The 14,520-nt window shown below is 36.3% G+C and overlaps 1 protein-coding gene across 10 annotated transcripts in view; it reads right to left on the reverse strand.

The window, feature by feature from the left end:
- Window positions 1-6,498: 6,498 nt before the first annotated feature.
- The window catches only part of MARCHF1 (membrane associated ring-CH-type finger 1), a 274,990-nt gene continuing 266,968 nt past the window's right edge, over window positions 6,499-14,520 (reverse strand). For all 10 annotated transcript variants that reach the window (XM_069786356.1, XM_069786351.1, XM_069786371.1 and 7 more), the window contains one exon: window positions 6,499-10,635. In XM_069786356.1, the coding sequence (XP_069642457.1) occupies window positions 10,334-10,635 (302 nt within the window). In that variant the 3' untranslated portion in view covers window positions 6,499-10,333. The remainder of the gene's footprint in view (window positions 10,636-14,520) is intronic.

The raw sequence follows: 14,520 nt of genomic DNA on the forward strand, positions 1-14,520 counted from the left end.
GGTGGGAAATCCTTACCTTTTCCTGGTACTGGCAAGAATTTATGTCATTTAGTATATAAACAGCAGGTACCCTGGTAGACAGTGGGGCCAGTTAGTGGCAACTTCTGTCCGTCTCTTGTGGTGATGGCTGGGATGTCTCTAGGTGTACACAGTTTTGTGGAGAGCAGTGATATGCCTCGTCTCCCAAAATCCTGTACTGTGTGGCAGGGAACACTCACCTTGGGTGTAAGAAATGCTCTCGCATTTGGTGGAAATGTATATGCAGAAGATGAGATACATGGAGCATCAGTTAATCATGAAGAACTCTTCTCTTGTACCTTCCCTTGTCTGAGAATCTGTGTCAGGAACATAGGCTGGAAAGACTTCAAAATAGAATACTGAGTATTTTATGTTTTGTCAAGAGAATTCTCTCAAATTACACTGTCCTCACCACTCTGTATTGAAGAAGTCAGATCAGAAGCCAATTGAAGTCCCTACAGTCTGTTCCTAAATACATCTTTTCTCCATATGTTTTTTTGCTGACCCCTCTGTTGAGAAAGCTGTGCATTTTAAAATTAAGTTGCTTAGGACTTTTAAATAGCAGGCTTGCTTTATGAAACAGCTCTTTAGATGCCTTTAAATGTGTCTTTCAGGAAGGTTCTTAGCAGATACTCACTTTTAATAGTGTAAAATAAAAAAAAAAAAACAGAGGGGGAAAAAAAGGGCAAGGGCAAAGCCAGGTATAATTTCACAGCAGGCATTAAGTAGGACATCTCTGTTAGTGCAGATTAGATTGTCTGGGCACAGAAGTCACAGTTCAGATGTATTGTCTGTACACATTGCAGCAGTCACAGTTCAGATACCTGTTAATTATGTGGAAATAACTATTCCTGGTGGATGATCTTTCTAGTACTTGATCCCCAGTACAGTTCTGTGTGTTAAACAACACGGCTTTGTCATGATAGTAATGTGGGTTTCCCAGATTTCTTTTACAGATATCCAGGTGTGTATTTTCCTAGCTGTGCAGTAAGTGTTACTGATGAGTGTTATTCTGTTAACATCTATATTAAGTTATTCACTCTTTACAAAACAGGCTTGTGCTATCCTTTCATGTTTTAGGAAACCAATCTACTTAGGTAATATAGACTTAACCATTGTCCTCCTTAATCTGAAGAAGAAACCTGAATAAATTTAACAGACCTAAGGCATGTGTGGGTGATCTAATGCATTGTCAGGTGGACTGCAAGTCTTAAACCTGGCTAGTCTTATCCTCTGATACCAGCTGTATCTCTAGGTTGTCACTTCACTGCTTTGTGTTTGTGTTTAGAAATGAAGTGTGTTTAAGTTCAGAGCAGGCCTTTGTTATTTTTTTTTAACTTTGTTAAATTGAGCTGTGTGGTGGAATCCAGCTTTTTTTGATGTATAAAACTTTAGATGTTAAACTCTGGTGGAAGCTGAGCCAGGGTAATTGGTCTGAACTAAAGCTGTGTATGTGTTCAGTGCTTTGACAGATTTTGCCTTTCAGAAGATTCACCTTAAATTTTTGCTTGTATACAATATCTGATGTGCTTTGAAATTTTAAGTAGAAACATTGCAGAAAAAGTCACTTTCCCATTACATTGGGTAAAATACAGAAGGAAAATGAGCAATAAGGTAACTAGAAGGTGTCACAGTAATGACAGTATATTAGGCTGACATCCTGGTGAATGCTTTAAAAAAGATGGTCATGCAAAGTTATGAAGAATGAGATGTTCTATTTTGCTTGAAACAATTTGGTAATAAGGCATTATAAAAAAGTAATTATTACTTCTGTGGCTGTGATAGTCAAATATTTGAAGTGATTTCTTTTTTAACATTTGTTATTCACACTTCAAGAACATGTTTACAAATTGGACTTTGAGTTTGTAGATTTTTTTTCCCTTGAAGTCCACTTATTCACTGCTTGTTTAGCTGGCTTTTAAACTGTCATCTTGACCTACTGCATAAGTAATGAAAAAACCCAGTTTCTCTGTGCAGACTTTTTACATTGAATTACCAGAAAAAAATCATATGTAGCTGTCAAGTATTCATATTTGAATTGAAAAGTAATCTAGGTTTACGTTGATGATGTGCAAGACCAATTTACCAGATTAATTTTGTGGCAGAATACTAATGTGGCAATGGGAAAGAACAAAAAAAAAAACCACCAAAGCTATTTACGTATTTATTTATTTTTAACTGTGCTCAGAGTTTTTGTGCTGAGAAGTCCAGAGTGCGGGGGATGTAGAGAGCATCTTTTGCCTCACGTGTTACTGAGACAAGATAGTGGAATCTCTTCTGTCAGTTTCAGAATCCAATTATGCTTGTGCTTTAAAGCCAGCTATTGGGGTTTTGTATGTTGATGAGTTTCTTTCCTATGGTGTAAAAAAAGGATGAATGCTCTCAGGAGTTCTGTTTCTTTAAAACTAGAAAGCAGCTGCTGTTAACAGCGGGAATGGGGAATATCTATGTGATGTTCTCTGTTCTTACAAACTTGCTGTAGAGAATACCTTGAAATTCTGTTCATTTGTAACTAAGGATTACAAACTTTAATGTTACATCCTCTATTATAGTTCTCTGTAATTGACAGGGGTTTTTTTCTGGTTAAAGATCAATTTTATGGAAGATTTCTTTCATTTTTAACTTGTTAGATATTGCTTCATAATGTCCCTGTGTTTTTTAGTTTTTAACTGCAAGGTTGTAATAGTTAAAACTCAAGTTTCTTTAATTATCAGGGCTTATATTAAACATACAAAACTTCAAACAAAAAAGTAACATTTTGACATGGAAAGCCACTTTTATATGAGAACTTTGCGAGTGGGGGGGTGGGGTTAATGTACTTTCCAATTTGTTACACTGTACTTTGCAGTATACTTACTAAGTATACTTTTACTCCAGCCAGCCTTGGAGAGCTAAGACTTCTCTAAGGAACTGGTTGAATTAAATTCAAACTTTCAGTAGCAGATGAGTTGTTGTGCTCTGATTCTGGAACTTATTCTATTCCTGGTCTCAGCTGGAAAGAACCAGCTGACTTTAATTCCAGTAGCAGTATGATTTTTTTTTTTTTCATGTAAGCAAAGCAAATGTTGAGTTAAAAAAACCCAAACAAACCAACCCCAAATGAAAACACTGTCCTTCTCATGGATGGTTGCATGCAGTGGATTAATTAATTTAGAGTTCTTTAGGTTAGGAAACAAATATGACTGAATTAGTGGAACTGTTCACCATGGCTTTTCAATCTGCTCCACAAAGTTGGTTCTAAAGGGGTGAGACTTCCAACATTTGTGATGTGGACAAACAAGCATACAGTGAAGTACTTGGCCTCAGTATTGTTTTTTCCTTTCTTCCTCTACCAAAGTATGTGTCGATCCTATCGAACTCCCGTATGTGCAGTGGGATGCAACAAGTCAAAAAGGCAACATATATGAACCATTTTCTGAGCCATTCCTTAGTAGTTCAAGAATATACTTACAGAGTATCTTATGTGTGGGGTTTTTTTTGTTTTTTTTTTTTTTGGTCTTTGATTGCTGTAATGTATTTGCTCATCTCTGTAATGCTGCCATATGTGAGGACAGTCTGGGATCCAAAACTCTGTATGTTGGAGTGTAACTTTTAAAACTTTTTTTGCTAGACACCGGGTAGATAGGAAAGAGTAGTAAAAAAGGACATTATTGTTTTTCCTCAGCAGAAAAAATTCTCCACTTAAGGAATCCTCCAGGCTTAGTCTTCTAGTACAGGGCAAAGGAATGCCTGCACTACAGAAGTATGTCAGATTGGCTTGTTTGGTCAGTCTTGGCATGATACAATGCATACATCATACATCTGTCTTTTAGCTCTTTCAAGAGTAAAATTCATTATAATTGACTTCTAGACTTTCTTCCCCAAAAGAAGTAAGTTTTACGAAGGTAAGAAACTTTGCTAATAAGGTGTTGTGATTTATGCACTGCAATTTAAGCTGTTGCCTTAAATACAGCTAGCAAGATTCTGTGCAGAGTTCCTGTAATGAAACTCTAAAAATAAGCTGATGGTGGGAGACTTACCGTAGTGGTCCTGTAGTCAAGCTCCCTAAGCCTTAACTGCTTGTATTGCAAATACTGCCCCATTTTCTTAAAAGGAAGAGTTTAATATGTAACTAGTTACCTGTTACAAATGAAAAATAAAACTAAACTTCAGACTAAGTTATTAGACCAAAATGCCAGCATTACTCTAAAAACAGAAGCATTTTCTAAAGTACAACATTCTACTAATGTCAGCTCATATTCATGGTTGGCCAAAAATTCTTACCCATACTTTTTAAATGAAATACTCTTCTTTTTCCTCAGCTCTCAAAATGTACTAGCAAACCTAGAAGTAAAGTGGCACTTGAAGATTCACTATAGCCTTTGCCTGAACTTTCTTCTAGACTGATTTGTTCTTTTGACTGCATTTTTCAGGGCTCCTGTAAGTAGTAGTCTTGCTTCTGAGAGCCATTAAGATTTTGTTGGTTTGTTGTTCTTTTCTGAGTTTATTTTAATATAACCCATGTAAATCTTGCTACTTTACTTTTCACCTCTATGCTGCTTCTGAACCATTATTAAATTTTATAGAGCATGTTGTTTACCATGTTCCCAGACATATGCATACACAGATGTAATGATCCATGCTTCATTATAGCATTATTTCTTCAAATTATAAATTGCACAAGGTCTAAAGGCATTGTAACTACGTGGTAGTTCTGAAGAAAAAGAAGTAACACACCATTTATTGAACTTGACAACCCTAAAGAAATAAAAAGTTATCCTTTGTGTCATACAGGCTGGGCAGTTTCCCATGTGGCTTTCAAGAGAAGTTATCTATTGTTAAAGTAAGACCTAATTTAGTTAACAAACTTAAAAATTACTGTAACCTGTTGCCTTTGGTTTTTGTTTGGTTTGGAATAGTGCTGGTTATTGTATTTTCATATATATTACCTTTGAGCTGTTTAAAAAAAAAAAATAAAAAAAAAATCTGTGATTCAGTTAGTATCAGTTGTAAGTATTTGCAAGTAATAGAAGGACAAGTTTGTCCCAGGGCCCCTGCCCTCCACCAGAGTGGAATCATTCTGTTCTCAACCATGGTGTAAAATTTATCCAAGGTTATTTTCTGAGCTCCATGTCATAGGCAGTGGAAATGTGGTACACCATTCAAAGTACTTTTGGCGAGTTGTTAACTGACATTTTTTTTTACTTTTAGATAAAGCTCATGCAGAACAGCCTTAATATTTTATTAGGGGGGAAAGGGGTGAGTAAGTACTGCATAGCATGTTTGCTTTATTTGTATACTGAGAGCAAACTGAACAGAAATGTGTGTTTGTGTTCTAACAGTACCTTTCATTAAGAGATTCAAACTCTTGTGTGCAAAGCAAAAAGGCATAGTGACCTGTACCTCTATTCTCTTAATTCTAAAACCAAATTTGGCTCTATTTATTTTTCCATATGCTAATAAATGGAAATGAATGTATCTTTATCACTAGAATTTCTTTGGTTATACTATTTCTAATGTATTATATCTTGCAGGGATTTGTGAATCCATCTTTGATGTACACAGTGAGCTAGTTAGGGCAGCTTTAACAAAATGAACAATCTGTTGGCCTTGCATGGAGGGAATGTAATTTGTTAGAACACTACTTCTGTGTTTTGAACGTATATTCTTAGCAGTCACCAGCCATATGATGACTTATTCCAGCTAGAACTGTGAGGTTTTGAAATTTAGCCCACTCTCTCCCCAGCTGACAAGCTAGGAGAAAGATAGGGGGTAGGTGGATACAACTCTCTTCAGAAAACTAAATTTGTAGTTTGGTTGGAATGCTGTGTATTTATCAAGATAGGATACTTTCTTTGGTTTTACACCTGACAAAGTACACAGATTGTTTTTTAATGCAAGTATAATATTTCTTTTCATTAAACGAAGCATTTATCTTTAGAGTTTTTGGAAAAGGAGAGAAAATCTCACCAAGTAGAAGTCTAAAAAAAAAAAAGGGGGGAACATGATCCATTCTGACACTCTAAGGTGGGATTAGCTTTAAACCCTTTAACTGTCCAACCCATCTTTAAAGCTTTCTAACATTGGACATTCCACAATCACATATAACAAACAGTTCATTCCAAAGCACTGCTCCCTTTAGGAAGTTTTCTTTCTCCTATCCTCCTGCAGTTGAAACCCAGTACTAGTTGTCCATTTTGGTACGGATGGTAACCCAGTTGCTTTCTGAGAGTTCTTTATGGAGTTGAAGCCTGTTCACAGTCTTCCTTTCTGCAAGTTAAAATAACCATAGTTCTTTTCAAGTGTTTTTGTAGTGTGAGGTGTTTTCCTGAGCATTCTGCCAAGGTGTGGTATCCAAAACTAGCCATTCTGGGCTAGCAGGTTTGTCAATATTAAGTACACAGCTGAGTATATTGTTCACATTTCTTGCTAGCCTGTGGTCTTGCTGATTCATGTTCAGCATGTGATGCTCTACATAACAAAGTGACAAATGTAGAATACTAATCTGGGTTATTTGTTTAATACAAATACATTTTTTTCACAACAATAAGCAGATATATTACTTTTGTTTCTCTTACCTTCTGTCCTTCAGTACACATTCACCCACAAAAACATACAATTTTTCGTTTGCAAAAGAGAGGGAGTTAAACAAGTAACACAAACTTGTAGTTCCAAATATTATACACAGTAAAATATTTCCATTATAGAGTAAGTTTCATTGCATTATTAGAAATTATAGATGGTTTGTTCTGGTGATGGGGAATTACTGTTTTTTCTACACAACAAAAATAAACACTGCTTTCAGATAGAGCAGTGTTTGAATGGCACAGTTGGACTATTTGAGAATCTTCATAATGCTAATGATAGTCAAAAGTGGTATGTTTATGCCAGTTTGAAATAAACTTTATAATGCTTATAACTTAAAACAGGAAAAGAAACGTGCATGTTCACAGATGAGGAGTGTCTTGTTTAAAATTCCAGATCTGATCTGACACCAGATTACTTCTACCTACTGTCATTAAAACTTTGCTTAAACAAGAATGCAGATTAAGCTCTTCTTGGTAATGGCAGCTCAGAGCTTCTGCCTTTGTGGGCTTAGCCAGGCTAAATCCCACCATCAGTGTATTTGAGGTGCACTGTGGCTACCTAGGCAGTTTGATACAGATCTTTGATACATCATTTTCATTAAAAAGTCTTAGAATGTACCTTAAAACTTTCAGTATACTGTTTTTGCAGGATAGAACCCTGTGCTTATTAAATTGATACAGAAAATTGTGCTTTGTATGGGAATGAAAAAACATTGGTTGATAAGCAGCTGTCTAGTGTCTGTCTTAGTGCACCTTCCTTATTCGTGCAGACCTGTGTCCAATGCATGTTGGTGTGAACAGCTTCTTGCCCTGTTGAAGAGGTTGCACCCTGCTTCAGAAACAAATTCCAATGCTGCATGAAATCCCTGAAAGCTCTAGAATATCTAGTGCACCTAAGAAGAGAAAGGGATGCACGGGCTAATACTGTAATGCTTTAAAAGTTTAAGGACTGCTTCAAGCCTGCTGTAATCTCTCTTGCTACTGACTTGTCTCATTGTCTGTCTCAGCAGACAGTGTCCCATTTTGCTCCTTTTCCTGCCATCCAAATTAATATTTCAAAGGGAGAGGAGGAATTTTAACTCAAGTCCTTCTCCATTCTTATATTTAAGTAACTGTAAGCTCAGTTGTACCTGCAGTTGAGGTGAGTGCCAGAATAGTGTTTTGAAGTTGTTAGTATAAAATTTTGCAAGTTGTCTGTTCTGTTGCCAACTCTTCAGTGTATTTTTAAAAATGTACAGTAATCTTGTTGGATGTTACAAATCTGCTTTTGGAAGCCTCACGTATTTTTTTCTTTGAGTTGAATTTTATACTTGCTCAAGAAAAAAATGTGAATTAGTCTCCAGTAAACTGTCAAAATAGGGGATAAAGTACTTTCAATGGGGTCATGATGCTACAGCAGGGCAAAGAACAAACTGGCTAAAGAAGCAGGGCTACTGTCACTTAGTAAGAAACTTCCTGATGATTTCAGAAAGCTCTTAATTATCTTCCATAATAATGTTCCTTGTCAGTCAGTTTTGCTATGATTCATCAGGTTTTATTGTAAACATCATTCCAAATGTTTAGATGCAGCTAGTAATTTTAAGTGTCTTAACTTCAGATGTCATGAGGTTTGCTTTTTAGCAAGTAGATTTACACTTTTTGAAAACCATGCCCTTGCAGACTGTCTTAAACATGTACAGTTATGAGGCATTCCTTAGTACTGTCATCGTTTTCTGAAGACCTTCTGAAATCTCCACAATGATAAACAGAGAAATGATTTGGTTATCTTATATGTCATTTCAAATGAGAAGCTGCTACAATTCCAATTCACAATTGTATAATTGGAAAGTTATTTTATATGAAAAGTGTGTGTCATTATGTGAAAAAACTTAAACATTAATCCAACTCACCTGGAGTAACTGAGAGCAAATATTATATGTATTTAGGGCCTGTTCAAGCACCAAGATTTTGTGTCTTGTCTAGCCAGATGACAATCACTTAGTCACAGCCAAATTACATGAGCAATTCCAATACAAAAGAACATAATGATCTGATAAAAGACACATTTCTTGCTAATACTGCTACTTCCAGTATTCCCTGATCCTTAAGCCAGTAAACACATTCACAAAGGAATGCCTAATATATAAACTCCAATACGTCTTAGGCCTAGCACCCTGGATATTTGCAAGAACAGGATGATTCTGTTATTTAACTGTAGATATTTGAGTGTGTGAAGAGGAAATTTACCATTAGAAACTGCAAGGCTTCTGTAGAAGTCTAGTTCACTTGTAATTGTGGCAGATTTCCCCCCCTTTGAATCAACCTGTGCTCTCCTATCCTCTTTACTTTGGTTCTTTATTTGCTTGTTTGCTTTTCCTCCTTTACCTAAATACAAGATCAAAAAAGAAATTTTAACTTTTTTTTTTTTTTTTTTAAGTATACATTACATTCAGGCCCCAGACTTGTCCATGCCAGTACATAACTATTCCAAGTCAATACCTGCTGTTGTGTCCTGATGGTAAACATCACAGGTATGAGAACTGAATCACAAAATTGGTTCTTTATGTATAATTCACCCTGTTGGACACAGTATTATATCTACATTCATTTATCTATTGCACCCTTTAATGCTATTCACACTTCATTTTTATATGAGAATGCTCAAAACACGAAGTTAACAACTGAACTGTTGAATCTCTAACACCTCAAGTTTACCTGTACAGAGGGAAACCATTGATTTATTTTTTCAGTCAGAAAGATAAAACTAACTTTTCAGAACAAGGAGATAAAAACTAATGTTCTCTTAAGATATGTAGGTATCATGAATCTTAAAACAAAATATGGCTTCCATCTTCCCTATGTATCATCCTTTTTCAGACCTTTAGTAATATGCAATTTACTTTTGTGTGATTCTGCAGTAAACTGCATTTTTTTCATTTATAGTTCTGCCTCAAAACTTTGTGTATCCAGTTTGTGTCTAATTCACTCTTACAAAGTAAAATAAACAGCTGAGCTGCTCTTCTAAATGCATATCTACACATTCTCTCCTTCCTGTACTTATTTTGCTGACAGCTATGCTTAAAAAAATCTGTTGCTTATGGAGACATGAGTTTATACTGGTTGGAATTGCTTACTTTTCAAAAATTCAGGCATATTTAAAAACAATGCTACCCTTCAAATGTTTCAAATATCCTTAGTTGACACAGCTGCCCAAACATTCAGGCTCCACTGCAGTCACGTGAATGTGTGTTACCATATGAGGCTTAGAGAGTGAGTGCTGTGATACAGCTCGCTCTTTACACTTTGATTCAGTTAATGCATATAACTTGATTGGTACCCTTTAGAAGTGTATCATTAAATAGCAGATACAACTTTTAGTAGTAAACAGATGAAAGGGGGGTGTTTTCTGTAAACAAAATTATTATATCAGGTCTGTTTCTACTTTCCCAGCCATCCAATTTAAAAAAAAAAAAAAAAGTACTCTTGTCACCTTGGTTTGGCATTGTCTGTTAAACCTGTTCTCTATTGCACTTTCTACACTTCCACTTTCACTACACTTGCTGACTAGTTGAGAAACTACTTCACGAACGGTCACATTCCATACAGTAACAAGTTGCTTTGCTGGATCCGTTTTCCTTGTAGGGTTTTGTTTTTTGTGTGGTTTTTTGTTTAACTGAAAAAAATGCACAGTCATTTCTACTCTCTTTTAGCATTTGTAGTGTAGAAAACACTATGCCTTATTCTGCAAGGAAGAAACAATGCTGGCTCTGTCAAACTGGCATGACCTCAGATGTCGTTTCTTCAGTTGCCGGCTGAGAGTTTGTACCTGTCTGTGCTACTGGCACCACCACTGCATCCTTGACATCCGAGGTCTGAGTGCACGAAGAGTTCTTCTCTTCCAGTTTTTTGGCGGTGTCTGGGCAGTTCTGAACAAAGATCACTCTGTTGTAGGCTTTCAACCTGCGCCACAGCTGAACATAAACCTTACACTGCACGTACATGAAGACCAGGCCCCCTGTGAATCCAATGGCCACCACAACGAGTTTTGTCCAAAATGGCCATTCAAGGACACCTTTGAAATAAAACATTTATATTTATTACCATTGTTATACATTGAATATCAAGTACTGAGTTTCAGTAGAATACTTTGAAAAGAAGCCACTCGCTAAGAATTCCCAGGTATGTACATACTATTGGGGCAGTTGTGGCTCAAGTAGAAAACAGCAGCAATTTCCTATCCCATAGGCCAGCCAAGAAACTACATCTGCCTCCCACTTCTGACTTCACCACAATTTCGTGAACTGACTTCACCACAATTTGGCCAAATAAGAAATGGAAGGCCACTCTCACAAAGGAAGCATAATGCTTGATACAGTGAAACCCAAAACATTTTACTGGTCTTCAATAATATCCCCATATTCAATAGCTTGCTTAAGCAAAAATACAGGTACCAAAACTGAGATAACTGCATACCTAGAAATACGCACATCTTCAAGAACAACTGGGTTTTTTAATTGTGCTAGAAGCATGACGCTGTTTAGGGCACCTGAACACCAACATTTACAATATTATTACCTGGTCCTAGCTTCATCCTGAAGCCACACTATAGTAAGAAAAGCTAGTGGAAAGGGCTCTCATCTCCTGTATCACCTGCCTTCATTGGTCTCTTTTTCCTGCTGTCTGTGCAAACCCCCTGAACACACCTGTATCAAAAAGCAGAACTTACATTCCTATGTACTAAAAAAGTAATTTTACAGTTTTTGGTGTATCTGTTCTTACTTTTTTTCATTGCATTGATCAATCACATTTACAGAAAAATATATGGCTGCTAACACAAAGCTAGAGATGAGAGCATTTTAACTTGATTATGATATGAATAATGTTAAAATTATTTGCTTTGGCCTAAATGTTGTTTTAAGATTTTAACACAATAAATTAATGTTGTATTAAGAACAGCCTTCTCCTTGTTAATTCATACTGCTACATCTGCTTTTTTCAACCATTCAGTAGCCTAACATAAAGGAACAGTTACCAGCCTTCCCATTACACATCGCCGCATCACATTTAACAATTAAATGCTATACACAAGAGTCAGACCTCTGTATCAATGCTTAAGCTGTCAGTCTGAACAATCTGAATAGGTTTATTGGTCCTATATGGAAGGTCTTTGAATAACGTTTTGCTCACTGAGTGAGCCTTCCAGTGCCTTCCAGATGCTGTATTCAGCCACTGGTGATGTATCACAACTTGGTGATATTTGTGAGTTTTACCCAAGGAAGAAATTTTTGCCACAGGCAGGAAAGCAATCTGCATTCCTTTGGAACTTAGCAGAAGAGCTTCAGTGAGGAGCCAGTCTCGACTCGTAGACCTGGTAACCTGGACTCCTCAAAAGCAAGTCTTTACTTTTAGCCAGCTGTGTAAGTCTCATGAATCTAGGTATCCTCTTTACTGTTAAACACATAGGAACTGGGTTTTTAATTAAATAAACAAATAGAGACAAAAAGAATATTAATTATTGCACAAGCACACAAAATGTTTGAAGTAGCTGTTGTCTTCCCTGTCCTGGTAACTGTTTAGTAGTACTTAGAAATGGTCACAATATATTAAGCAATGGTGCTATCCAATTTATTATTTTTTTTTTAATTTGCAGCAAAATGAAAGCATACAAAGACCACATACATCACTTCGTATCTCCCTAACCACTATTTTTCTGGTTAGTTGAACTTGCCAGGGACAAATCCTGTTATATTGTTAAATTCGTTCACAAATGTTTGCATGCCTGGAACAAAAGGAAGTAACAAAAAGGCGTCATATCCAGTGATGTGTTTTTTCTTTTTTTTTTTTTTTTCCCTTTAATAACTGTTTTTAAAAATCACCATCTCTTTCTTGCTCTTAATTATGAAAACAGTATGGTTTGCATCTGACTAAGCCCTATCAGTGGGTAATGACACTTAGAACCAGCAAGGCACAGCTGGAGCGCTGAGCTCAGAAGAAAGAGGCTGAATAAATGGCTCAGCGTTCCTTCAGAGTTTCTTCCACCTCTTAGCAGTAAAGATGTGCTGCTGCTTCTTCCATGGCAATACAGGAAGCATTGTTTTTTGCTTAACTGGTATGGCACAGTGAATTTTGTGCCTTTCAGTATATTCCAGGATTGCCATATTTTCACAGACGAGATTTATTAGGAGAGACAAAGCTCAGCTAAGCCTAGACCTGTTTCTTCAAAGCAGAGCAAATTTATGTGAAAATTGATTCCCTACCACTGGTGCCATATAAATTCTAGAATATTTTAAATATATTTTAAATTGTCCTTTCTATAGACCAGTGACAAGTTTACCAATTAAGAGGTTTAAAATTTTATTTATTTGTATCATATGCTTTCATAAGGAGAAAAAAAACCCCAAACTTTAAATATTTTGAGAGATATGTTTTAAAAAGGGATTTTTAAACTTACACAATATTAACAAACGGTACTAGTATTATTCAGGGCTTTCCATTTTTCTCCTCCTCAAAATATGTTTATAAAGTGTTTTTCCTCCAGTGTTCACTGTCTTTTTCCCAGCATTTCCCATTTAAACAGAGACAGTGGAGAGAAAAGCAAACTACGTGTATGTCTCTTCCCATGCCCCCCCCAAAACGCTGATGCACATTTGATTTTGTAAAAGTACCCCCCCAAACAAGCAAATTTTGGGGCAAAAGAGTTCTCTTCACGAATGCGTATTTTTGTATGTTGTAAGCAGCTCCAAGGCATGTCTTTGTCCATTTTTTAGTGTGGAGAATCATCCATTACATTTGGCAAACACTGAATTCTATACAAATTTTAAATACTTTTTGAGCCTACCAGGATTAATTAAGGTGATTCTTATGTAATCTATATAACAACAAAAATTCATGTCAGCTGTTTTGTTGTGTAAATTCAGCTAATCCACAGAAATGCCTTTCCCCTTTTTAATGAGTAGGGTGATGTAGTTGTACTCAGAAGTTCAAAGCCATTCCTAGTCCTGTCCTCAGGGCCAGTTCTTTTGAGATGAAACACAGGATTACCCGTTTAGAAAGAATGCAAAACAAGACTTTGTAGTATACATTCGTCTGTGACTTACTGAGGCTTGTTACTTATTTTCCTCTCATAGGCAAGAAAGGCAAGCATCAGGTGTATCATCAAATATTTATCTAACTAGCAAGGCACAAAGCTCCACCTGTTTTGTTTTCCATGTTAACTTCAGAGTATAGCACAAAGCTAGAGACCTTTGTCCCTCTACTGTGCTTAAAGTCAATTCAGATCAAAACTCAAAAGCTTTTTATCCTCTTCATCATCATGGTCATATTGAAGACTAAATTTGAGACCAAATAGACTTAGATTTGAAATGGAAAACAGTAGGTCAGTTTGGAATATAGCTTCCACATACGGTAAGTATAGTCCAAAAAGAAGCCTACTTATGTTAAACATGCATTTTGTTACACATGTCCAGTTGGGTTTTCAGTATCTCCACAGATGGAGACTCCATGACCAGTTTGTTCCAGTGTTTGACCACCCTCACAATAAACACAGCTGGACCATGGACATTCACAGTGAAATTCTATTCGAGAAGATGCAGGAATAGCTTTCCATGCTACTTAAGTCCCACATGAAGGACTAACACAACTGGAACACGGTCTCTTGGAAGTGTCTGTTAGGAAGTTTGTGGATGAAAGGGCTCTATCATGTTTTACAGGATATCGAGGTTCAAGTGGGTAATTGCTATTTTATGACCTGAACTTGCGCTGAGCTGTTTAAATTTGGCTAATTTTTTTTTTTTTTTTTTTTGAGCTTTAGAAATGTCTAGATAATGGGAGATTAACCTAGGAAGAACCAGCAGGCTGGTTAAGCTGTTGTAATGATTATACTAAGTAGAGGTCTCTCTGCAGGGGCATAACATAAGCTGTTAATACTGATGCATTCATTACTTCTGCATTAAAGCAT

This window comes from Haliaeetus albicilla, chromosome 1 (genome assembly GCF_947461875.1).
Source record: "Haliaeetus albicilla chromosome 1, bHalAlb1.1, whole genome shotgun sequence".
Lineage (NCBI taxonomy): Eukaryota > Metazoa > Chordata > Aves > Accipitriformes > Accipitridae > Haliaeetus > Haliaeetus albicilla.